We start from the raw sequence: 24,818 nt of genomic DNA on the forward strand, positions 1-24,818 counted from the left end.
CAAGAAAAGAAGGTATAGATTGAAGAGCAGGGGGAGAAAAGATGGGAGGAAAAACTAGCAGAAGGTAAAGTGAGGAAGGAGAAGATGGGAGGGGAAGGACAGAGCAGACCAAAGTCTAGAAAGCCAAGAAAAGGGCAATGATGTGAGGGTGTGAAACAGGACTGTTGGAAAGAGATGGAGCTTTATTGCCTGGCCTCAGTCATACAAAATGATCTATTTGTTCCAAGAGGTCAAATCTCTGTCACCTGACAGGGATCAATAGCTACTGAGTCCAATGGTTACTGTTACAGAGGGGAGCAAGACTTATGGTGAAACTTGGAGTAGGGACATTAATAAAGAGCAACTTGCATTAATATTATGAAGTAGAAATATAGTACAGGGAGTGAGGATGTTATACCAATTATATTAGACCAATAAAAACCAGCAGGATTTTATTAAAGGGGACAAGACATTTGTCACATTTATTGTAAATACCATAATAAAACAAAAGATAACAGTAAACAACTTTGTTTGGCTACTTATTCCTATTACTACTTACTTATTTCTTATACACTTATATATACTTATTCACACAATTATTCATACAAGTTCTGTATAGATGTTATCGTTACCAGCCTAAACGTTGCTTGTGACAGAATACTGGCCAAGTATCCTGTACACAAGAGTGGAGCCGAGTCCGGGTCAGGTGCACCTGATGCTCCTGGAGGGTGGTAGCAGAACCAGAGACTCAGGGTATGGCTACACTTGGAATTTCAAAGCGCTGCTGCGGCAGCACTTTGAAGTGTGAGTGTGGTCGGAGCGGCAGTGCTGGGAGAGAGCTCTCCCAGCGCTGCACGTAAACCACATCCTTTACGGGTGTAGCGTGCAGCGCTGCCACCCACACTCCCAGCGCTGCCACCCTGATTACACCGACGCTTTACAGCGCTGTATCTTGCAGTGCTCAGGGGGGTGTTTTTTCACCCCCCTGAGCGCGAAAGTTGCAGCGCTGTAAAGTGTGAGTGTAGCCATACCCTCAAAGTCCTTATTCTTCAGAGTCCAGTTTTACAGGAATTTATCCCTATGTCAGTCCCTGAGAGTTGCTTCATTCTGCTGTTGTTAAATCAATCAGTGGGTGGCTGGCTACTGCTGTTGTTAAATCAATCAGCAGGTGGCTGGCTCCGTGTTGTCAGATGTTTGTTTTTCCTTCCTTTGAGGTGGTGGGATGGATTCCAGTTTGCCCTCTGGGGGTCATCTGGTTGATCCCACTTGACACCTTCTTCGCCCAAAACTGAATTCTTCAGGCTAGTAACTCCCTAACCATTCATTCATTATTTAAACTAGGCACTCATTCACATACATTCTCTATCTTAATCCCATCTATTTCACTGTCTCTTTACCTTTCAGGGTGTTACCAATTTATATGAGACTCCCTGTCTTTTATCATTCAAAAATAAAGTGAGATGAAAACTTACAGAGGATGGGGGTGTGTATCTATGTGCTATAACAGCTACTGTTTTGGCTTACCACGGTGATTACAAAGTAGTAATTACACAGTTTTGCCTGAGGCACAGAGTCAATTGATGGCTCAGGCGCTGAGTCAATTAACCAATTAACAGCTTACAGTGGCTGTTACAAAGTAAAGTAGCGACTACAACTTGTCACTGAGAGAACGGGCACTTTCATATAAACCATGTCTAATATAAACCTACTTTAATATCCCTACAAGGACATGGAGAAACTTCTTTCCCGTACGCCTGGCTTTTACTGTAATATGGGATACCCTATTTTTTCATTCTGAAACGATAAAGGAGGTTCATGAGAGAATGAAGCAAGCTGCAGCTGCTAACACCCTCCTTCACCTACAAAGTTGCATCAGCTTAACCAAAGTGACTTCTAAAGCAAGCTAGTTAAATTAATCCTCCTTTGAGTAGAGACATGCTTATCTCAGTATACCCTAGCTTTACATGAGCAAGCTAAACCACTTTTTAAACCAATATAAGTGTGTCCACACAGAGGTTTTCATCAGAGTAATTGACTCAGTTTAATTAAACCAGTGTATGTCTGTGTGTAGGAAATCCCCACATCTGTTACCTTGAGAGTCTGGTGGTCATACTACTCCCACTTCAGTTGCAAAGAGAAGGTCTCTAAAGTAATATAAAGGAAGCAATACCGCAAGCTGAGCTCTGGAAACTACAGAGGTAAGGCAGGGCTAGATCATCCCTGAAAGTCCCAATGGCATTCACTCTGAAAAGCTAAGGGTTCAAGGATAGAGAAGAGGAAGGATATAAGGCATGGGAAGAGGCCTACTTGGGCCAAGTAATTACGACGTCAGTTTGAAATATTTAGGTTACAAAACCTGTCTACAATGTAGTCATTTGTTCTTTCCAACTAGGCAAACGTTATGTCTTGTGGGAAATCATGAGGAGGACTCCCCTTACAAAATCACAAAGTTAATCACTAATAACATGAAGTAAATATCTTTCAAATATTGCCAGCAACATCTGTGCTAGTTTAACTACTGGTTCATGTTGCAGTCCTTTATGGAATATAATCATTTGAAGAGAGCAAAGAGTGTGTCACCACATCCATAATGAAGATTGAACTTGTGGGATTTTCTGTGTGTGCTGCAGCTCAGTTCCTTTCAGGCTTTTAACAACACCCTCCTACTTTTACTTTTTGCTTCATCTTAAGTTCCCAAAAGTCTGGATGTCTATATATGATCTTACACTTATAATATTTGGTTTTGGTGGAATGAAAGCAAAGCCAGACTGTGATCTCATTTATGAGTGAAACTTCAGAGGAAAGCCACTTAATTCAATAAAGTTACTCTGAATTTACATCAGTGTAAACAAGAGCAGGAGCTTAACTTTTACAAGTGACATAAATCTGAGAAGCATATAAGAAATTTGCCTTCTCCTCCAGAACAAAAATTAACTCTATGGAAATTCATGTTAAAATAAAAGATTTACATATTTCTTAGGCTATCTAAAAGTATAAACAATAATACAGAGTAATGTTGAAGAACAGATTCAAAGAATCCAATAGAAGACTACAGTAATTGGTGATCAAGTCAGTCCGATTAGGCATGTCCATGCAGTGCTAAGAGATACAGGGCTTTGCAACACTTTTGTGAGTATTCACATATTAAAACAAAGGTTTACATGACTATAGAGGGCAAAGATGTACCATTTCTACTAGCAAATGCTGTTTTTCAGATGGATATGCAGAGAGGGGAGATGTGAATTTGTCCACAAATTAATTTCACCGTTTTTGCCAAGTCTTCTGCACCTCAAGGAAAATAAAAGGGATGGGTGGCTTTATGTAATGAAACTAATGAAATCCACCACAAAGCAAAATCATGAATATATGACAAGTGGAAATTTTTCCATTTTATGCAAATCACATTTCCACAAAGCAAAAAGTGACTTGTTACTGTCAAAGAAAAATTGAAGGCAAAAATAAAACAGAAGTCTTCTGCTTTTCTTTTTGCTATGGTTAAGAGTATTTCTAACTTCACAGGTACCATACCCAGTACGCTGAGCTAGTGCACCTCCTACAACTTTTGAAACACTTCCTCCTTGAAGATATCTAGCATGCCTTCTGTGTGCCTCATCATTTTATACTCATGCAAAAACATCTTCACTGGCAACCAAACAGTTGGACCCAGAATATAAGAAAGACAAGGTGGGTGAGGTAACATCTTTCATTGGACCAACTTCTATTGGTGAAAGAGACAAGCTTTCAAGCTACAAGGAGTTCCTCTTCTTACAGATATCGAGACAGTTTCCATAGCAATAATATCTGTGCCTTTGCAAAACATTCAAGGTACCAATACATTTAGAAATGCATTTAAAAATACTTTACTTATACATGGGTTGATTGTGCAAAGAGCTGAGCATTCCAGATCTAATCAGAAATGCATACGCTTAAATTTAAGTAGTGGGAGGAAAAAATAGATTTACTCTAGAGCTATCAATTAATCTCAATTAACTCAAGTAATTAACTAAAAACAAATTAACTCAATTAAAAATTAATAGTGATTAATCACAGTTTTAATCACACTGTTAAACAATAATACCAATTTAAATTTATTAGAAATATTTTGGAGATTTTACTACATTTTCCAATATATTGATTTAAACAATACAGCATACAAAGTCTACAGTGCTTACTCTATATTATTTTTATTACAAATATTTGCACTGTAAAAAAGAAATATTATTTTACAATTTGCCTCGTTAAGTACCGTAGTGCAATCTCTGTCATGAAAGTGCACTTACAAATGTAGAATTATTATTTTTTACATAACTGCCTTCAAAAACAAAACAATGTAAAACTTTAGAGCCTACCAAGTCCACTCAGTTCTACTTCTTGTTCAGTCAATCACTAAGATAAACAAGTTTATTTACATTTACAGGAGATAATGTTGCCCACTTCTTATTTATGATGTCACTTGAAAGAGAGAACAGGTGTTTGCATGGCACTGTGTAGCTGGCATTGCAAGGTATTTACGTGCCAGATATGCTAAACATTTGTATGCCCCTTAGTGCTTTGACTTGTAGATTGCACTATCTTTTGTTTCTTTTCTACAGTGCACATATTTATAATAACAAATATTACAAAGTGTAGAGTGCTCACTTTCTTTCCGTGTTGTATCTGAAATCAAAATATTTGAAAATTGTAGAAAAACATCCAAAAATATTTATAATAAATTTACATTGGTATTCCATTATGGTTTAACAGTGCAATTAAAAAAAAAATCATGATTAATCATAGTTTTAAATCACTTGACAGCCCTAGTTTACTCACATGCTTAAAGTTAAGTGTGTTCTTAAGTGCTTTTCTGGATATCGGAAAGGGTGCTCAGCCAGGGTTCAGGTCTTGATGTGGCCCCTCAGCACTGTCCATATGTCATCCACATGTCCCATGCCTTCTGCTTGCTAAGCTATATCCTCTTCCTGCTGCTGCTATTGCAGGCCCTCTGCCAACAAACAGATGTGCCTATGCACAGCTCTTGGTTTTTCAATCACATCAGTCAGGCTGTCTACCATGCAGCCTTCCCTCTGCAACCTGCTGCCAGGCTGCTGTCTCTGGGCAGCTGCTTCTATTCACATTAACCTCTGGCTTTCTCTCCCAAGTAGGTCAGGTCAAAATATTTTGTCAAAACTGTTTTTGATGGGAAATGTTTCACTTTTTGGGGGGTGAAAAGTTGACATTTTCCAAGGAAATTTGACAAAACTGGGGGGAAAGGGAAATAGTTCTCTTTAAAGATGTCTGTGGAATTATTTTTCCACAACTTGCTCTACTCCCAACCTAGATCCTCCTAAGACTCTTGAGGGTTACTACCATTTCCTGTATGCTACATGTGAGACTGCTACTGGTTAAATGTTGGGCTAGGCAATACAGAATTCTCCTTTGGCTACATCCTTCCCCCTCCATTTTATTTAGATTTCAGGGAAGACACTGAGTAATGAGCTAGTGGGTTCATTATATTCATGTATAATCTATTCCAGATATTGCAATATACATATATGATCTACTTCCCTTCATGGGCTGGAACCAAAACATCAGAGCTGATCACCCTTTAAACCTTTGGGAAACTTCAGATATGAATCCAAATTTGGATCAGAAATCTGCAACTCAGGCACTTTTCTCCAGCTGAAATGCAGCCTTCCTGTTGTCATTTCTTCTACTTCCTGCTATGACTGGAGACTTCAGATTCTCTTCCAAATACCAATTTACCCCTTCAGAAAGAATTTCTGATATCATCTTCTATTGAGCAGTGTAATTTAGGAAGAGTCAGCAAAAAAGAGACAAAGTCTATAGCAATGATAGATAGTGGATTATACTTACTATGAATGGAATTTGCATCATGCTATTGGAAAACTACATAAAAGTTGCAGAGATATTACCCTGAATAATACTGTGATATCAATATTGTCAAGGATTAAAGCTGATTATTCTAGTTTACATTTCTAATGGTTTTGCTGGAAAAGTGGAACTGGAAGACACCAGTGAACAGGTCTGACTCTTTTATAACCAACTATTCTAAATATAAAATGGATACTGCAAGAGATCTCAGAACACTTTGTGTTTGAAATAACTAGAATTATCCTTGCACTGATTAATTTCACTGTTGTTTTTTTTTTTGCTTGGAAATGCCTGTAATAACCTTGTATTGATTATAGGACTAGAGAGTCGGCACTATTACAAGGTCAGCAATGAAGCTATATGCAAAAGATCCAGTGGTAACAATTAAATCCTCTGAATATTTTATGCAATTCCTATAAAATTTGTTCATACTTTAAAGATCTGCAGCATATTAGATAAAATAACTTAATTATCTAATAGTGCATCCTTTTGTGAGACATTCCATTAGCTGATTGCACACATTTAATTGTGTTTAAACTCAGATCACTCTGCCTTCCCATCCACCTTTCTCCGGTAAAAGTAAATTTAGTATGTCCTTTATGGCAAGCTCTGTATTAATCCCTATACAATCATTGTACACAAGGATTGCTTTCAAAAATCTTGATAATATGAATGGCTTATGAATGTTTTATGAATGCATTAAAAGATGGACAAGCACTCTAAGCCTTGTTGAAAGATACTGCTTTGGCTGTCCTCCTACACTGAACTCGGAATGTTTCATTAGCTCCCAGCATTTGGAAAATGTAATTAAGAAGCTGTTTATTTTATAACCTGTCACCAGAATAAAGCAACCTCAACAGAATTCCACTGTATTAACCCAAATAAGCAATTACAGATATGGGTTTATACCTATCATGTATAGGACAACATAAGCAACTGAAGACACTCATGGCTAGTAGATGATCAACTCTCTGTGGCCACAAAAGGGAGTAAGGGTAACTAAGGCACTTCCTGACTCTGTTGTACGGCCTACCTATATCATGGGCACAGGAGGGAAAGTAGTCTCCAGAGAATCATTACTTCCCCCACCATGTGTACATAGGTGGGTGAGAGAGGAGAGGGAAAAAATGGGACAGAGGGTAGAGAGCATTGGCTTGCCAACCACATGCCAGCACTGTGTCAGTGAAGAAGGCACTGTGCCAGGGGTAGGTCCGGTGCAGTTTAGTTCCTCCCTGGAGCAGGCAGGCAAACTTGGAAGCAAATTGCAGCTTCAAGTCATAGTCTGATTCATAAGCTGCTCCTAGAACAACATAATTAGACACTGCCCCTTTTTCAGAATAGATGATAATGTAACAACCTAGCCCTCATTCTAATAGGAATAGTTTTATGATGCTGGGAGTTGTGTTTCTTCACACAACACACAGTCAACCTGTGGAACTCCTTGTGAGACGATGTTGTGAAGGCCAAGACTATAACAGGGTTCAAAAAAGAACTATATAAATTCATGGAGGATAGGTCCATCAATGGTTATTAGCCAGGATGGGCAGGAATTGTGTCCCTAGCCTCTGTTTGCCAGAAGCTGGGAATGAGCGACAGGGGATGGCTCATCTGATGATTACCTGTTCTGTTCATTCCCTCTGGGGCACCTGGCATTAGCGGAAGACAGGATACTGGGCTAGATGGACCTTTGGTCTGACTCAGTATGGCCGTTCTTATGTTCTTACGTTATTCTTGAGAGAGAACTCCACAAATCTCCTCACTCTCCTCTCCTCCACAGATCTCCTCAACCTCTTTCTCCCCCTCATACTTTACCTAAAATTATCATTAATAATAAATCATGCTTTGAAAGCACAGACTTGGCTCATGGTGCACCAATCAATGTGACGGACCCTATAAACCAAGGTAAAATTAGGGACTGTCTGAAAAGTGATCGGTAACCTGGAAAAGTAGGATTTTCATTTGACAAGGGCATTCATGAGTCCGAAAGGGTTTTCCCCAAGTTCTAACATTTTTATTTTGGTTCTATTTATGTAATAGTGCTATTAATTTATTATAACATATCAATTAAATGGTTAACTATAAATCCTGCCTCTTAGCCACTGTCACTACAGCTCTATTGCTGGGGGTTTCCCACAGCAGTAAATACTCATGGAATCTCTTTGGTAACAATAGATGTAGTTGTCCAGTACATTCTGCTACAAGGTTAAGCATGCCACTCTTCTGCTTGTCCCAGGTCTTCTCACAGATCAGGGTAATCTAAGCATCTCTGCAACAGTGGGCTAGTCACCAGAGGAGGTTTGCTAGAATAATGAATAAATAGTTACCATGGATTCTGGTATCGATGAGTTATCTCATCTTCAGCAGCCTGACGGAATTCTCCAGTCTGTCAAAGAGAAAAAAAAACAACAGCATGTTGGCAAGGGGAATTGATATTACATTTGTCTGCCCCTCTCCAATCAGAGCGGGAGTGAGGAGAGAGTCCATTAACAGAGTTGGACGCCAAGGAAGAGTGCTGTGGTTCTACATCTCGAAATGTGAGAGTAACCTGGGTGTAGCATTCTGGCCCTCTTAAAATTTTAGAGAAGAAGACTTTAGAAAGACAATAAAACTGAAATTGTAAGGCTATACTTCTACAGCATCTCAGGCAATGGAACAAGGTACATAAGAGTTAAGCAACGTCTGGTACATCTAAGGGTCCTGTATGGGGACTGTAAAATTGAAAAGATCAAAAGTTCACAACAACTCAGAGATCATGTGGGCAAAAAGTGAGCAAGGCAGCAGCTGGCACTATGTGCAAGTCAAGGAGAAATTCAGGGCAAAAGGGAAACCTCTGGTCTATAGGAAGTAATTTTTAAAATTTAAATTGGCTCAATAAGGTAGTCTCACACACTACTTGTACATGTATCTTGATGGGGGAAGCAACAATATAGCCTACAGTGTGAATTTTTCAGCAACACACACACATCTTGAATACCACATCCTATTTTCCCCACTCTACTGTTACCCATTTTTGCTTCTCCACATCTCTCTCAAGTTGGACCTTAGATGCACCATGCCTGTTGATAAATCTGAGGGTAGAAATTAAAATAGGAAAGCCAATCTAAGTGTTTCCCATTTGAATTCACGTAATGCTGCTTATCTAAAGGCAGAACTTGGTGCATTGCAAACAGTTCAAGCATCACATTTCTTTTTTCTCTTTGACTTTTCCGTTTCTAAGTCATATTCGTCTTTGTCAACAGTTACAGGTGTTATGCAGTCAAACACTGAAAATGCCAGTCATTGCTAAAGCAGCAACCAGTTTGTCACATAATTACTTCCTTGCCCTATTCTGCTGTCTATGTTATTTTGTTCTGAGCAGCTTCTTTGTTTAATCCACCGAATTTAAGTAGTGATGGAACTATAGTCCCATAATTCAAAATTTACCTTGTTTTCATTTCATGCTTTTACCAGCTCACACCCTGCAGCTTACCTCCTCTCTTGCTGTTGCCTTTCCTGTCCGGTTCCCTCTCCCTAGCCTCGCTTCTGTCTCTGTTTTTCTCTCAGGAGTTCTAATGAAAAACCAGCACTTACCTTGTGTCCCCTCTCTGCTTCTGCAGAATTTAAGCTTATGATTAAAAAACATAAAAGTTACCGTATATACTTGATCATAAGCCAGTTCATTATAAGCTGACCCCCGCCACCCAAGATGAACAAGTAAAAATGGAAAATTTTTATAACCTGTTCATAAGCCGATCCTATAATTCAGGGGTCAGCAAACTTTGGCTCCCAGGCCATCAGGATAAGCTGCTGGTGGGCCGAGATGGTTTGTTTACCTTGAGAGTCCGCAGGCACGGAGGTAAACCTAAATAAACAAAGCATCCCAGCGTGCCAGCTGCTTACCCTGATGGGCTGGGACAGCAACTGGTGGGGAAATTTTTGGGGGGGAGAAGCTGGGAGTCAGGAGTAACCCCTGTGACCACCTCCCATATGACCCCACCCCTAGCCCAGGACCCCCACACTCTCCTCATCCCATCCCTTCCCACCTTATCTGGAGAGGGCCAGGGGAGGATGTCTCTGACCTGGCTGGAGCTGCTCCAGCAGGCTGGGCAGCCTACTTCAGCAGGCCAGATTGGGCGGCATGGCCACAGCATAGTCCAGGAGCAGGCTGGGCTGGGTGGCACGGCATGGCCACAGCCTTCTCTGGGAGGCAGGGCCGAGAGGCACAGCTGCAGTTGCTTTGGAGGCTGTGGGGAGAGCAGCGTGGCCAGAAGCAGAGAGACTCTGGCCCTGCCTCGTCCCTTCTGACTTTGCTGGCTGTGCTGCCTCTCCTTGCTCCCTCTGTTGCGGGAGGGGCTGTGTCTCACCTCTCCCTCTCTATACTCGTTCATAAGCCGACCCACTTCTCTGGTGCTTCCCTTTTTTACTAAAAAAATTTGGCTTATGAATGAGTATATACGGTACATTTCTATCCCTTATGGCTGCAAAGAATAGATCTCCTAAAGGTGAACCCATGCTGTGCTGTATCAGTGAGTCTGCAGATACAGGAATGACAGCTTTAAGGGCAAATTGTATTTCTCTTACAGAGGGTACATCTACACTGCAATAAAAAACCTGCTGCGCTGAGTCTCAGAGCCCAAGTCATCGATGTGGGTCCACAGGGCTCAGGCTGCGGGGCTAAAAACTGCAGTGTAGACATTCGGGCTCAGTCATGGGCTCTGAGAACGCCCCCCCCCCCCACAGGGTTTCAGAGCCCAGGGTCCAGCCTGAGCCTAAGTGTCTACACTGCAATATTTAGCCCCATAGCCCTAGCTCTGCAAGCCTGAGGCAGCCCAGGCCCGCTGTGGTCATGCCATGAGTCTTTTATTGAACTGTGGATGTATCTAGAGGCTCTGAATCAGTAATGTATACGAGCCCATTATGCATGAGAGGAGTTGCACGGAAATCCGTGCTTAAAGTTAGGCACATGCATTTATGTACCCTGCTGAACTGGGTCCACAAAACTGAAGTATTCAGCTTATAAGTGAAGTATGAGGGGATGAGAAGCAAAAACCACAATAAAACCCTTGTGTAGTGCAGGCTGTTACTCAGGACCAACGCCAGGGTTTCTCACGCTCTAGGCGCACGGTCATTTTGCCGCCCCGCACGCCACTCCCGTGGCTCCGGTGGAGCTGCCGCAGGCATTTCTCCACTGGAGCCGTGGACCAGCGGACCCTCCGCAGACACGACTGCAGCAGGTCCACCGGAGCCGCCTGCCGCCCCCTCCGGCAAAATGCCGCCCCCTAATAATGCTGGCACCCTAGGCGATTGCCTAAGCCTCCTAAATGCAAGTGTCGGCCCTGCTGTTACTCCACGCTATGGGTCAGCATAGCAGCTGTAGTTTCCTTCCGGCTTCCCTCCTCCCACCCTTGCCCATCCACCTGCCCCCACATATGCCACTTGTTAGGATCATTGGATTCATGTAACTGCAGATCCAGCACCCAGCCTGCTCTCCATGCCACCCTCTTTGCTGGCCTGTTCAGGAGCCACTAAATGCAAACAGAGGGCACACATGTCGTCAGAGTTTTATGAGGAAGCTCCCTGACCCAGTACATCCCATCCCAGGTTTCCTATAAAAATATCTTTGAGACAGGAGACACAGCCACAAAGCATGGACTGTAGTCTTGGGGAAGCAGTCTGGGGTTTATAAACAATAGCCATCCTGCAGACCCTGGCTTTATGGCCCATCACCAGGGTTCAGTGAACAGAAAGGGCTGGATCTCCTCACACTGGCAGGGAATCAGGCTAGCTCTTGGTTGACTTTGCTAGAGTTTCTCAAAGCAGCAGATGAGCAGGGCTGGCTGGGAAATGTAATTCCTTATGATAGCCATAATTAGTCCTATTTTGCAAGGCACGATGGGAAATACGGTCAGTACATAAACAGTATCCTTGCTAAAATTTGGGGGAAGAGACCTGGAGAGAGTCAGAGTTTTTTTTGTGGTCTCTCCTAGAAGATGTGAACAGTTAAGTCTACAGACCTAGTGTTGGGAGCAGTAGCAGAAAATATTAATATTATGGTACCACCCAAAAGCCCCGGTTGGGACAGTGCCCCATTGTGGTGGGTACTGTGTAAACAGAAAAGACAATCTTCTTCCTGAAGGGTTTATAATCTAAGGCCCTAGACTGCTGGTTTTTCCTTTACTGAGATGTGCTTAGACCAGGTTACAGCATGTGATATGTGTCTTACTAAGCTAAGCAGCTTTTGGTACAAGTGACCAGAAGTATTTGATGCCTAGACACCATAGTGATGGGCACAAGTAATGTCTATAAAGAGGTATTGTTAGCTCAAAGGTGGGATCTTGCAAGGGTTGATTGCCAGTGGTAGTTTTTCTCCAGTGAGAGGCCTCCACTGATGGAATTTGCTCCCATTGGAGCTCTGCCAGAATCAGAGTTTGGCAAGCTTCAGAGTCTGACACAAGGCCCTTTGAAAATATGTTGAGTTCTTATTTTTGTTCAGTTTTGGTTATTTTGTATTAACAGTTGATCTAGTAAGACACTGATTACAGTAATGCAAGGAGCACTTAGATTGCCATCACTTGCTGCTAACTTATGAATAGGGCCCTACCAAATTCAGGGTCTATTTTGGTCAATTTCACAGTCATAGGATTTTAAAAATCGTAAATTTCATGATTTCAGCTATTTAAATCTGAAATTTCACAGTGTTTGTAATTCTAGGGGTCCTGACCCAATAGAGTTGTGAGGGGGTCACGGTAATGCTACGCTTACTTCTGTGCTCCTGCTGGTGGCAGCGCTGCCTTCTGAGCTGGGCAGTTGGAGAGCGGTGGCTGCTGGCCACGAGCCCATCTCTGAAGGCAGAGCCACTGCCAGCAGCAGCTCAGAAGTAAGAATGGCAAGGTATGGTGTTGCCACCCTTACTTCTGTGCTTCTGCCTGCAGAACTGGGCCTTCAGTCAGCAGCTGTCACTCTCGGCCAGTCCAGCGCAGAAGTAAGGGTGGCAATACTGCAACCCTCCTAAAATGACCTTGTGACACCCCTCGGCAACTCCCTTTTGGGTCAGAACCCCCAGTGTGAGAAATGCTGGTCTCCCTCCAGGAAATTTTAAGTGTACAGTATATGGTAAAAGCATACAAAAGACCAGATTTCACAGGGGGAGACCAGATTTCACGATCTGTGATGCATTTGTCATGGGTCTGAATTTGGTAGGGCCCTACTTATCAAACTTGTTTTAAACTTTTATTTATTTATTTATTGTATAAGCCTAGCTGCTATGGCAACAGGAATTCATAGAAAACAAAATAAACCAGAATAAAATTAAAAAGACAGATGGCAAAGCAGAGTCATTCTGAATAGTAATACAAACAAAGGGAATAGTTGTCTCACTTACATCAGGTAAACCAGAAGTAACTCCACTGAAGTCAATTGTGTTTACATAGATGTACATGAAAAAAGAATCAGGCTCAATATCTACAAATATCACCAGCCATCAAACTGAAGAATGGTCAAGTTTTTTCTGTTTCTTCCTCTCTATTCCCTTTGGGAGCCAAACTTTAAGAATGGGGAAACTAGATATGGAAGGAGAGAGAAAAGGGGGTGTGCAGAATGTCTAGCATGGGGGATATTATGGGAAATTTCAGGGAGTTCCTGAAATAGGGGGGGATGGGCGGTCGCCACACAGGAGCTTGTGAGGTAGAATGCAAGGAGGTCCTGATGTGTGCCATAAGCTCAGACTACATAGGCTACAGAGTATGTGACCCCCTAGTTCATGAGGTTTGTAAAGCAAAATGAAATAAAATACTTCATGGCCAAGAAGATGAAGTTTCAGGGCTGAATTCTACCCTCAGTTGCACTGGAGTAAATCCACAATAATGAAACTACTGCAAATTTAACTTGGTATAACTGAGAGCAGAATTTGGCAGTAAATTTGGCTTTAAAGGATCAGTAGCAACTTTAAATAGCAATGTGGTCATTTAGAAGTAGTATAGCTTTTTCCTATATCGTGAGCACATTTATCTGATGCAGGGATGGCAACAGAAATATGGGTTTGTAGACTTACCTACAGCGTCAACAATTGTTCAGAACACAATGTGTTTTTATTTTCAGAAATGTTAGGGCGCTAACACTGGCAGAGCTGTTGTGAGTCAGACATTACCACTTTGTACAATAGATCTGAAAATATGCTTATCTAACAGAGATTTTATACTCCTGGCTAGTATATCTGATTTAACTACAATCTTCTATGACACAAGAGAGGATAAATAATATTTAAGTGAAACTAAAACTCATAGCCATGGAGCTGTCTGATTCTAGTAAAGGTGCTTTTAAAAGCTACTTTTATAACTTTGTAGCAAAGTCCAAAGATCTTCTTTTTAATTTCAAATTTGTATTGACAGCAACATCTGCAGATCAGAAATGTGGGAGCTGAAATTATTTGAAGACGTCAGGCATTTGAGAGAGACCTGGACTCCATGTGTGTTGTTGATTCTATAATGGGGAAGCAGTTTAGTTCCTCTTTTAGTTCCAGAAGAAGCTGACTTAGAAGTATTGAGTAAAATAAAAAATTGTTTAAAAAAAAAAGGCTGTGTATTGATATCTAAGCTTAAAATGTTCATCCTATTAATGGCTATCTGATAAAGGAATAAACCTGTTACACTTGTTAGGCTAAATTTAGCAGCCTCTTTGTCACAGACAGGAAAAGAGACAGTGAAAGAGGGCAGGGTGCAACTGCTCAGCTCAACTCTGTTTCCACTAAAATCTGAAGAATTCACCCCACATAGATCCTTCAAGGCCAGAGAGCAGAGGTGATATGCCAGGATGGGGTGTGAATTGTGCATTTTATGCAATCTTTTCCTGGCCCAAATGATTTAGGTCTCCTCCCCGCATTATTGTAGGTTGAATTGAGTGGTTGCACATGATGGTTTCATAGGAAGAATTGAGTGGTTGAACATGTACCCAAAAGAGATACAGCTACTCCTGCTTCTGTAGGGCAATGCTGCCAGGAAGGCTCCTATGACCAAATAAATCAAGATTTCAGGATCCTAAATAAAGAGATACCGTAGTTTCTACATACTGGAGCCCAGTACTAAGAATGAAGAGAATTAGGTCCCACATTGTTATTTAATTTCTGCTTATTTTAGAGTGGCAACCACCACCACCCATTCATGAGTCCATACCAGTATATATAAATCAGGGTGTATGTGTGTGTGTGTGAGAAAGAGAGAGAGAAAAAGAGAGAGGAGGGAGAGAGAATATTTATTTATAAGCACACCCATTTATGCTTTCACAAAGCTTTTTCTCTTAACAGACTCATTTGAGCAGGATATATTGTTTGAACAAAGAAGCATGAGACATTAATCAATGCCAGTATTCTTCCTAGGAATGTACACCTGCTCAGATTTTGAAGAGAAACAATCAATTAAGGTTCAAACTTTGACCTAGAAAGGGCATTGTATTGCAAGGGTGCCCAGATTATGCCCTTAAGGCCAAATGTGGTTTTCAGAGTCTTCAAGTGCCTTTTAGTTCCCTGCATCAAAGCTATGAAGGAACAACCCATGGAAACTAAAGTTTTAACAGTTTAGAGCCAAAGTCTGCTATTCTTCTCTAATAGTTCTTGAAATGCCTTGCGCTTTTTCTTTTCCGTTGCCGGTAAATTCAAACAAAAACAGTTCCTACCCATCCACCAAGGAAAATAATCTGTTATGTTTTCAGCTATAGCCATTTATACATGGTGCTACTGTGCAGACAGGATAAAGGTTGGAGGGCCACCTTTTCCTCCTTGTCATCCTCTGTGTAGGAAAGAGCTGAACCAGGACAGCTGCCCCCTTCCTGCTTTTCTTCACAGGATGTTGGAAGAAGGATCAGGCCAGGCTCCTCCATCCTTTATTTCTATTCCTTTTCACACTAATGAGGACTGGAGAGATGAAATTGCATCCAGTGGAGGAGTGGGAAAACACTGGGGCCCCATGAGTAGGGTAAGAATTCATATACTGTACTCAGAACTGATAATCTGGGGGGGTTTAACTATGTTCACTGACTTTTTTTCGGAGTGCAGTGTGCAGTTATGTAATGTGCAAATACTATCGGACATTTGTAAGCTATATCTTAGTGATACAAAAAAGCTTTTTCAGGCCAGGAAGTGTGTCGTATATGTTTGTACAACACCTAGCATGATAGTGCCCCGACCTGACTGGGGCCTCAGGCATAACTGGTCAGAGCTACTCAATAAAAACATTCAGTTTTGCCATCTGTATGTAAAAGCTAAAGATTTTTGCAAAAATTAAACACTGAGGGCACTTTCCTGCAATACTTACATATGTCAAGAGTCCCAGTAATGACTTCAACTGGGACTACAGGTGTAAGCAGAGGTTGCAGATTCAGCATCCAGAGGGGAGGTAGACAATAGAATCTCAAGACACTCTTGAGCTTCTCTACTTCTGCTCCCCAAGAGGCTAAGCATCAAAAAAGTGTTAACAGAGTTCTCAGAGGTAATGAGCACACACTAGACCTTTGCAAACCTGGCAGGATTCTGCTTACAGATGAGTTCCGAAACTCATGCCTACGGTTCTTTTTATGGTATTTGAAAGTGGGCCATCACCTGCAGGTTTACCTTAAAGCTCAAGTTCAAACTCAAACCCTCAAGTGAACCTTGCAACCCTTAAGGGAACCTTCCATCCTAAAGTTAGCTCCTCCCAGCTGTTCCAGTCATTTCCTCCTTCCATACTTCTGGGTGGTCAGTTTCCCAGAAAGGTGTTAAAACTCAACCCACATCCATCAAGGCCAAGATTTTCAAAAATGGTTGTCTAAAGCTAATAGGGATAGGTACTGTGCATACAGCACTGTCTAAAACCAGGCTGTTTGTTTAGGTATCTGCATGGACTTGACAGTCTAATTTCAGGCACCCATTTCTGAACATGTTTCCCCAAGCTTTCATGATCATGGGTTGATATTTGTAAACACATGGACTCAATTGATTTAGGATGTTAATAGTTTGCACAGCTCTAATGCATATGTCTTCATCACACAACACAACTTTCCCATTTAATTTGTTTCATGAAAGCTAAGATTTATGAATGCTTAGTATAATTTCAAATACCACCACTTTAATACATTTGTTGTAATAATGTTGATTGTACATGATCTTAAAAAATCGTGCCTTTTTTATCAGATAAATGTGTTCCATCTTGTTCTCTGATTAGCCACAGCACTACAAACACACAGCATAAAATTACAAAGCAAGACACTCTTTAATGCCATCTAGATAGCATCTGATAAATTTCTGGAGAAATGTATGAGTAGTTACCTTAATCTGCATGCCACTGAGCAGATTTCCTCTGTTGAGATAACTAAATTCTGTTACTCCCCAGCCAATTTGTCCAGGGTAGGAACGTTTGTGGGGCAATACAGAAGTTGTCCAGGGGGCAGTACGCCACAAGTACTCAAGGTCACTGGTGGCCCCTTGTGCTGGAGTGGTTGCTCCGATGTAGCGAGTATACTCAGGGAGCTTTGTTCTGTAATCACGAATAGCATCTGGGCCTTAGGGAAAAAAAAGATTAAAAACTGGTTATATAAAACTGAAGGGTTACATTTCTTACTATTTCAGTATATGTTTTTCCATCCTTTATTTTCTCAGTTACTTTACTGCAACAACTTTTAAAGAACTGTTTCACTGCACAAGAATAGTTCACGCTCATCTTGTCTATGTTAGATATGTTAAGGGCTGTTATAAAGAGGACAGCGATCAATTGTATTCCATGTCCTCTGAAGGTCGGACAAAAAGAAATGAGTATAAGCTACAAGGGCAGTTAAGCTCTGGAATAGGCTTCCAAAGGAGGCTGTGGAATTTCCATCTATTGGAAGTTTTTAAGAACAAGTTGGACTGTCAGGGTTGGTCTAGCTTTAAATGGACCTGCCTCAATGCAGGGGGCTAGATTAGATGACTTCTCACGGTCCCTTTTAGCCCTACATTTCTATGATTCTATCTTGGTTACAACATGTTCCCAAGTGGGAAAAAGCTTTTGTATGGGCACTACTTTTTCATGCTCCTAAAGCACTGACTCTTGAAAAAGAGGCCATAAGGGGGAGCAAAGTAAACAATCATTCTCTGACAGGAATCAGGATTTTATTGTCTTTGTCTTAGAATTAGGGCCTGGCTAATAAGATGATTCATTGCACCCTTCCAAAAACCAGTAGAGCTGCAGCTGTAAGTGGCATAGTCTGGACCCCAAAGGCCAGTGCTGGGCATCTTCGGAAGTTGGCCAGGAATAACATAAATATTAGAAAAAGTTACTGTGGCAAAGCTTCTAGCTTGATGACTAGAGCAGTAGACTTTGAGTGAAGAGGTGAGATTTCTATTCCTGGTTTGGCCACCAAATTTCTGCCTGGCCTTGAGCAAGTCACTTGCCTCAGGTTCCCCATGTGTAAAGTAGGAATAATGGTGTTTACACACCTTGATGCAGTACTTTGAAGTCTATAATGGTTTTGTATTATTATATTTAGAAGAATATCCTTGCAAAAAAGAGGTAGAAACATACCTGATACAAAATTAAAGCTGACATCAGTATTGATATTCTAAGAAATCCCAAACACTGAGGAGTCTTTGAACCTGACAGGTTCTAAAGGCTGGTTCTGCCCTAATAGCTAATCCTTAAGGGTATTTCTACACTGCAAATAAAAGGTGTATTCTTAACTCAGGTTAGCTAACCTGTGTTAGCTAACTCAGTTAAAAGAGCAGTAAACAGCCCTAGTTCAGCCCCCGCCTGCCCTATATGCTTTAAGTTGAGCTTCTAACTCAAGTTAAAAATCAGAGTTGCCATGTCTTCACTGCTATTTTAACCCACGTTAGTTTATGTAGGTTAGCTAACTTCAGAACACACCTTTTTTTCACAGCATAGACTTACCCTAAGACACTACTACAGTACGTTGATGACAGCTTCCCAAAACTGGTTGTATTAATAGTTCCTTAACATCATTATATTGTGAAGGAAAGGTGTGTTGCCATTTCCATCATAAACCTCCCATCAGGGAATTAAACTTGGACATAATTTATTCAGACAAAACTAAAGCAAGCATGGGTCACTTGCTGGTGGATTCTCTGCAGCTTGAGGTCTTCAAACCACAATTTTGAGGACTTCAATAACTCAATAACTCAGTCATGGGTTAGGGGTTGTTATAAAAGTGTATGGGTAGGGTTCTGTGGCCTGCTTTGTGCAGGAGGTCAGACTAGATGATCATATTGGTCCCTTCTGACCTACGAGTCTATGAGTCTATGAGTCTAACCCCAGAAGAAAATATTTGCTTTATGTGTTTGAGGGGAAAAGGTAGCAGATTGTTTTTAAGTTGTAGTCACTGCAATGAGGCGTACAGGTCTTTTGGGCCCCAAAAGGAAGTTGTCTCAGACTCGACATTCACCACTTCAATATTTTCACAAGGAGGAACCCCCAGTTCCCCAAGTGGAAAAGTAATACTACTGGAAAAACAACAGGTCTTGTCTAGGCTTGAAAGGGTTTGCCAGTGGAGCTATTACTGGCAAACCTTTTCTAGGGGAGATGCACCTTACACCAGGAAAAGAGTAATCTTGCTGCTATAGTTTATACAAGTTCCCTGAACTGAGTAAGCTATGCCAGAAATAAAAAGGCCTTTTTTGCAAGCATAACTGCATCTTCCATATGAGGAGGGATTATTAAGACTGGGACTTTTCAGCTTAGAAAAGAGACAACTAAGGGGGGATATGATACAGGTCTATAAAATCATGACTGGTGTGCAGAAAGTAAATAAGGATGTGTTATTTACTCCTTCTCATAACAAGAACTAGGGGTCACCAAATGAAACTAATTGGCAGCAGGTTTAAAACAAACCAAAGGAAGTGTCTGTTCACACAATGTACAATCAACATGTGGAACTCTGCCAGAGGATGTTGTGAAGGCCAAGACTATAATAGAGTTCAAAAAACAAATACATAAGTTCATGGAGGATAGATCCATCAATGGCTATTAGCCAGGATGGGTAGGGATGCAAAGCCAGGCTCTGAAGTGTCCCTAGTGCCTGTTTGCCAGAAGCTGAGAACAGGCAACAGGAGATGGATCATTTGATGACTGGCTGTTCTCTTCATTCCCTCTGAAGTACCTGCCATTGGCCACTGTCGGAAAACAGGATACTGGGCTAGATGTACCAATGGTCTGACCCAGTATGGCCATTCTTATGATCATCTACTAACTCACATGACTATATTGGCTAAACTTTTAAGTGTAGGCACAATTGGAACTTTTCAGGAATAGCTATTCTGCTTTAAGTTCAACCTCTACCTTAATGTGAATGAACTTTCAAGTGCAGACAAACCCTAACTACTACTTCCTCATATAAGGGATACATTCTCAAACTTCAGATCCCTGTCAGATCTAATAGGCTCCTGGGACTCATATGCTGAAGAAACCACCATGTTGGGAGACACAGTCGGAACACTCTAACCAGCGAGGTGTCAACTGAGTCTTATTCGTTTCAGGTTTAGGGATGATTATTCCTAATGTAATGGACTAGGGCAGTGCTAATTTAAAACCTTCCAGTGTTAACAGAAAGGGCTAAAGAGAGAGATGCTAGAAAAATCAAGGAAAAATAAAGTACAACTGGAGACACTTTCTGATACCAAGGTGAATCATTCCACCATTGATTCTGCTATGCCTAATAGCTAGGCAATAATCACCTACTCAGAAAGGAATACCATTATTACCATCTGGTTGGATATAAGGGAGTTAATTCCCTTCTTCCCATCACTTTAGCCATGAGAGCACAATAAAGTAGACATTGACACCTCTGGCTTGGAGCATCAATGTGTTAAGTTTTTATTTTGGCATTTCTCAGCTCTGCCAATTACATTATTACATTTCAACTACACAAAATAATCTTCACTAATCACACATGTTGATCTGCTATCCAGACTTTCTTTAAAAGAAATCAGTGTCTTTAAATAATCTGTAGAAATATAGTTGCTACACATTGTACATCGCTGGTCTCCTAATGCTTGCTAGTGTGTGATTAACTCCTTGTAAATAATGTTTTCTATACACAAAGAGCAAAGTTGTATGTTCAATCTTTCCTTTTAGCATAAAGAAAACAAACAAGGAAGGAACAATTATAACTTCTCCATGAGTGAGAAAGCAGGTGGAATGTGTGTCACTCTGTAAGAGCCTCCATCTTGAATTTTGAGGAATTGGGCCATACTGTCCCAGCTGCAGTCATTAGAGACTTTTGAATAGGTTCCCCCTTGTTGTAGAAGAGAGGCAGCCCATAGCACTGTGTTCTATGTGACGGCTCGAAGCCTCTGGAACATGGTCTCTACCTGGATCCAAAATAGCTGGAATATGGCCACCTCCTGAGAATGCTGCAGAACACTTCTGTTTGGTTAAGTTTTTGGACAGGGCTGAGGGTGTGGTCTCAGAATGATGATGAAGGGGCAGGAAAGGAATTTTAGTAGAGACTGGCAGAGCTCCTGTTTGAATAATTACTTCAATGCTGCTGGGGATTTGTTTTTCTTTTTGTTGTTGTTATAATAATTATTGTTAAGGGATTATTGTTATAATTATTATAATGTTTTGTCGTTATAATTATTAATCATGGTGCTTACTGCTTTGTATAAACATTGTTTTATTTAAATGTAAATAAATAATTACCGTAAATAAATCCTCAAACTGTGCTTAAAAATGCGGTGAACAGCTTCATAGCTAAATACACCACGATCATTTAAATGCATTGTGCCCTGTAGGAGAATTACATTGCCCTTCCCAACAAAGTTCAATCTAGCAGCAGAACAATAACTCCAAAATGACTACAACTTTATCATTTGAAGCTGGCAATGGGACTACTCATGGTACATGAAGTTAAGTATGTGCATAAGTCTTTGTAAGATGAGGGCCAAAGTCATCATCCCGGCTGGGGTGGTGACTGTCTTTTGCCTGGCCTGATATATGGTATAGATCAAATCCTGCAAGTTGCTTAAGAGCTTGTTTACACGTGGGTTTGTTCCTGATTCACTCCATATGTGGACACACTTATTTCGGTTCACACATGGAGTTATTCAGGAATAGCTGTTGCACTTTAAATTGATACCCTACCTTATCAGAAACACTTTCAAGGGTAGACAAATGTTTAGTGTGTGCAGCAACACTTGTGGACTTCAGTAAGAGTTGAGGATACTTGGCACTTTGCAGGAGGTGCTTAACACCTCAGAAGTTTGGGCCCTGTGGCCAACTGTAGCAAACCAATGCTGCCCACTGCTTATTCTTTCCTAAAATTGACAAGCCAGTCCTCAGGGCTGCATCACTTTTTGAACATTAATTGGTGATACTGTAAACTGAGAAATACTGAAAAGTTAATTTCTGTTTGAAATTGTACTGTAATCAGATATGACTCCGAAATGTGGATGTGTAGTTTAGTTAAGTTTGGTAATCACATTTTATCTCTGCAAGGGTTTCTCAAAAGCTAAAAGCAAATTTATCACAAACTTCTACATACATTTGTCCGTTTAAAAAAAAAATTTCCTTTTGAAAGGCAGCAGACTGACAAATATGTAAATACAACTCCTCTAGGTACAACACAGGCATCAATAATGCCATTCTCCCCTGTAATTTACAGCTATCCAGTCCCCCATAATGAATGTAAGGGGTGGAATCTAAATTTCCTGACAATGTACCCGTAAGTATTATACCTTTATTTCCTAATCTAACCTTTGCAAGAATTCTGAGATGCTCTTAAAGCTACTTTGTGCCTGGAGCTATACTACAATGGCATTTAACTGTTTTTATTTGCTTTTGCTTTTTTTTTCCCCTAAACTTGACTCTCAGAGAACCATCTGAGCCTGAGGCTGGAGCAAAGCAAGAGAAGTGGAGAAACAGAAGCTAACTTTATTTTTGATCCACCTGTCAACAGTCAGTCAGTGCTCTGCACAACAGAGGCTGAAGGGGTATAGCAAAGGAGTCATGGCCACAGTGGTGAGGCTGCACCCGACCCTGACATAGCACAAGGTCTGGGCCTACCCCAGAAACACTGTGGGGCCCTGCTCCTTTGTGCCAAGTGCACCAGGTGTGGGGCAGGCAGGATGTAAGTGTGGAGGGATCCAGATGTGAGGTGAGAGGATTCTATGTGGGACAATCTGGATGCAGACAGGTCAGTGGGGGGTCTGGATGCACAGAGGATCATTGGGGAGGGGGTGATCTAGGTGCAGGGGCAATGGGATTCTGCAGGGGCTTCCAGGTAAAAGTGGTTGGGATTTCAGTGGAGGGTTGTGGGAGTCTCAGCAGGGGGGTCTGGGTGCTGGGGGAGTGGGCTTGATAGGGTGGGTGTCTGAGTGCAACTAGCTGGGGGTCAGTTGCATGGGGGACTAGATGTGGGGGCTCAGGTTGATGCAGGGAGGTGGGGCTGATCAGGGTGGTGGTTGAGTGTAAGCAGTTCAGTGGGGCATGGTCTGGGTGCAGGGGTTTAGGTGCTAGAGGCTCCAGGTGCAGGGGTTAAGGTTCAATGGGGTGGGTTTGGGTATGGAAAGCTAAGGAGTTTTGGGTGTACAGGATGAGGCTTGGCAGGGGTGTCTGGGTATGGGAGGTCCAGATGCATGGGGGTTGGGTGGATGGGGAGCAGCTCCACATACAGTGATCACTCCTTCCACAGCTGAGGAGCGTTGGGGGCAGGAAGCAGGGGAGGATGCTGAGCTTCCTGCAGGTATGAGAGGTCTCTGGTGGTGGGTCTGATGCAGTCCCAGCTACTCCTTGCAGGTGAAGAGGAAGTCCCGTCCTCTCCTGTCTCTAGCCAGCTGGGACTAGCAGCTGATCCTGGCTCAGGATAGGAGCCACTGGCTGGGGTGTCCCCAGCTCTGCAGTGGTTTACCTCTCCGCCGGCTATTCCAGATGCCTGAAACTATGTACCTGCGCAGCAAGGGAGTGGTGCATGACTGCTCTTGCAGCTTCCCTTTGATTCCCTATCAGAAACTCATTTTTCTGCAGGGAAGCAAATAAATCTGCAGGGGATATGAATTCTGCACATGCGAAGTGGGACAGAATCCCCCCAGGAGTAACAATATGCATTTTGGAGTTACAGTTTCCTTGAGCGAGGCATGGCCTACTAATCTGAGCACTGGATTTGGGAGCAGGGAACTCAATGTTAATTTCAACTCTGCCACTGATTTGACCTATAGAAAACTCCTGAGGGGATATTTGGCATTGCAGCTTGTCTAGATGGTCAATAAATTTTAGTTCTGTTCTAATGTGACAGAGGCATTTCCAGATTGAAGGGTCATCTGAGAACACCTGGCCCCAAGAGAAATATAGGGATTGTCAGTCTGAAGCCTGGTCTGCACAATAAACTTGCACCTGTTAAATCAAAATCAGTTTTCAAATCAATTTAATTAAACTGGTATTAGCCCCTGAGATTAGCCCCAGGGAAGCCTCTCCATGTGTTCAATCCCATAGTGTTTGAACTCCATGAGTCGGGGATGCTGTTCCTGTGACATTGTCCTGCATAAGATAACAGTGCTGCTCTATCAGCATTCACTTTTGTAGTGCCCTTCTGTAGTGTCAGACTACTGGTGACGGGCAATTTTAAGAGCAGTCACTGACAGGGACCACATAAAGGGCTGCCATGAAGAAAGGGTACTCCTTAGAGGCCCTCAGTTTCAGTGGTAACAATGGTGGGAACACTAGCGTAGACAGATTAAATGGCCTCAGATGTCCTCAGACTTGTGGGCGTAGAGAGCCAACCAGCTCCTCACCGCTCTGTGTGTCTGTGAGTGCATCCCTATCTGCATAGGGACACTTTAGAGGGAAGTACATGATAAAACTGGTGAAGTTTCCTGCAGAACTTGTCCACTTCCACAGGGTATTTTAGAGAAGGAGACAAATAAGACCCACAGTGACTGCTCTAGGTCAAAACTCTAGCTACACATGTGCAAGTATATTTATTAAGGGCACTTTTGAAAGTGCTCTGGTGGGCTGTTCAATGCAGTTCTGCTACTGCTT

General features: G+C 41.8%; 1 protein-coding gene across 1 annotated transcript in view; it reads right to left on the minus strand.

Moving 5' to 3' along the window:
* The window catches only part of SPMIP2 (sperm microtubule inner protein 2), a 70,855-nt gene that overhangs the window by 44,619 nt on the left and 1,418 nt on the right, over positions 1-24,818 (minus strand). The window contains 2 exon segments of the mRNA XM_032803461.2: positions 8,175-8,233; positions 17,123-17,355. Coding sequence (XP_032659352.1) covers positions 8,175-8,233; positions 17,123-17,355 — 292 coding nt within the window.

Source organism: Chelonoidis abingdonii, chromosome 5 (assembly GCF_003597395.2).
Source record: "Chelonoidis abingdonii isolate Lonesome George chromosome 5, CheloAbing_2.0, whole genome shotgun sequence".
Taxonomy (NCBI): Eukaryota; Metazoa; Chordata; order Testudines; family Testudinidae; genus Chelonoidis; species Chelonoidis abingdonii.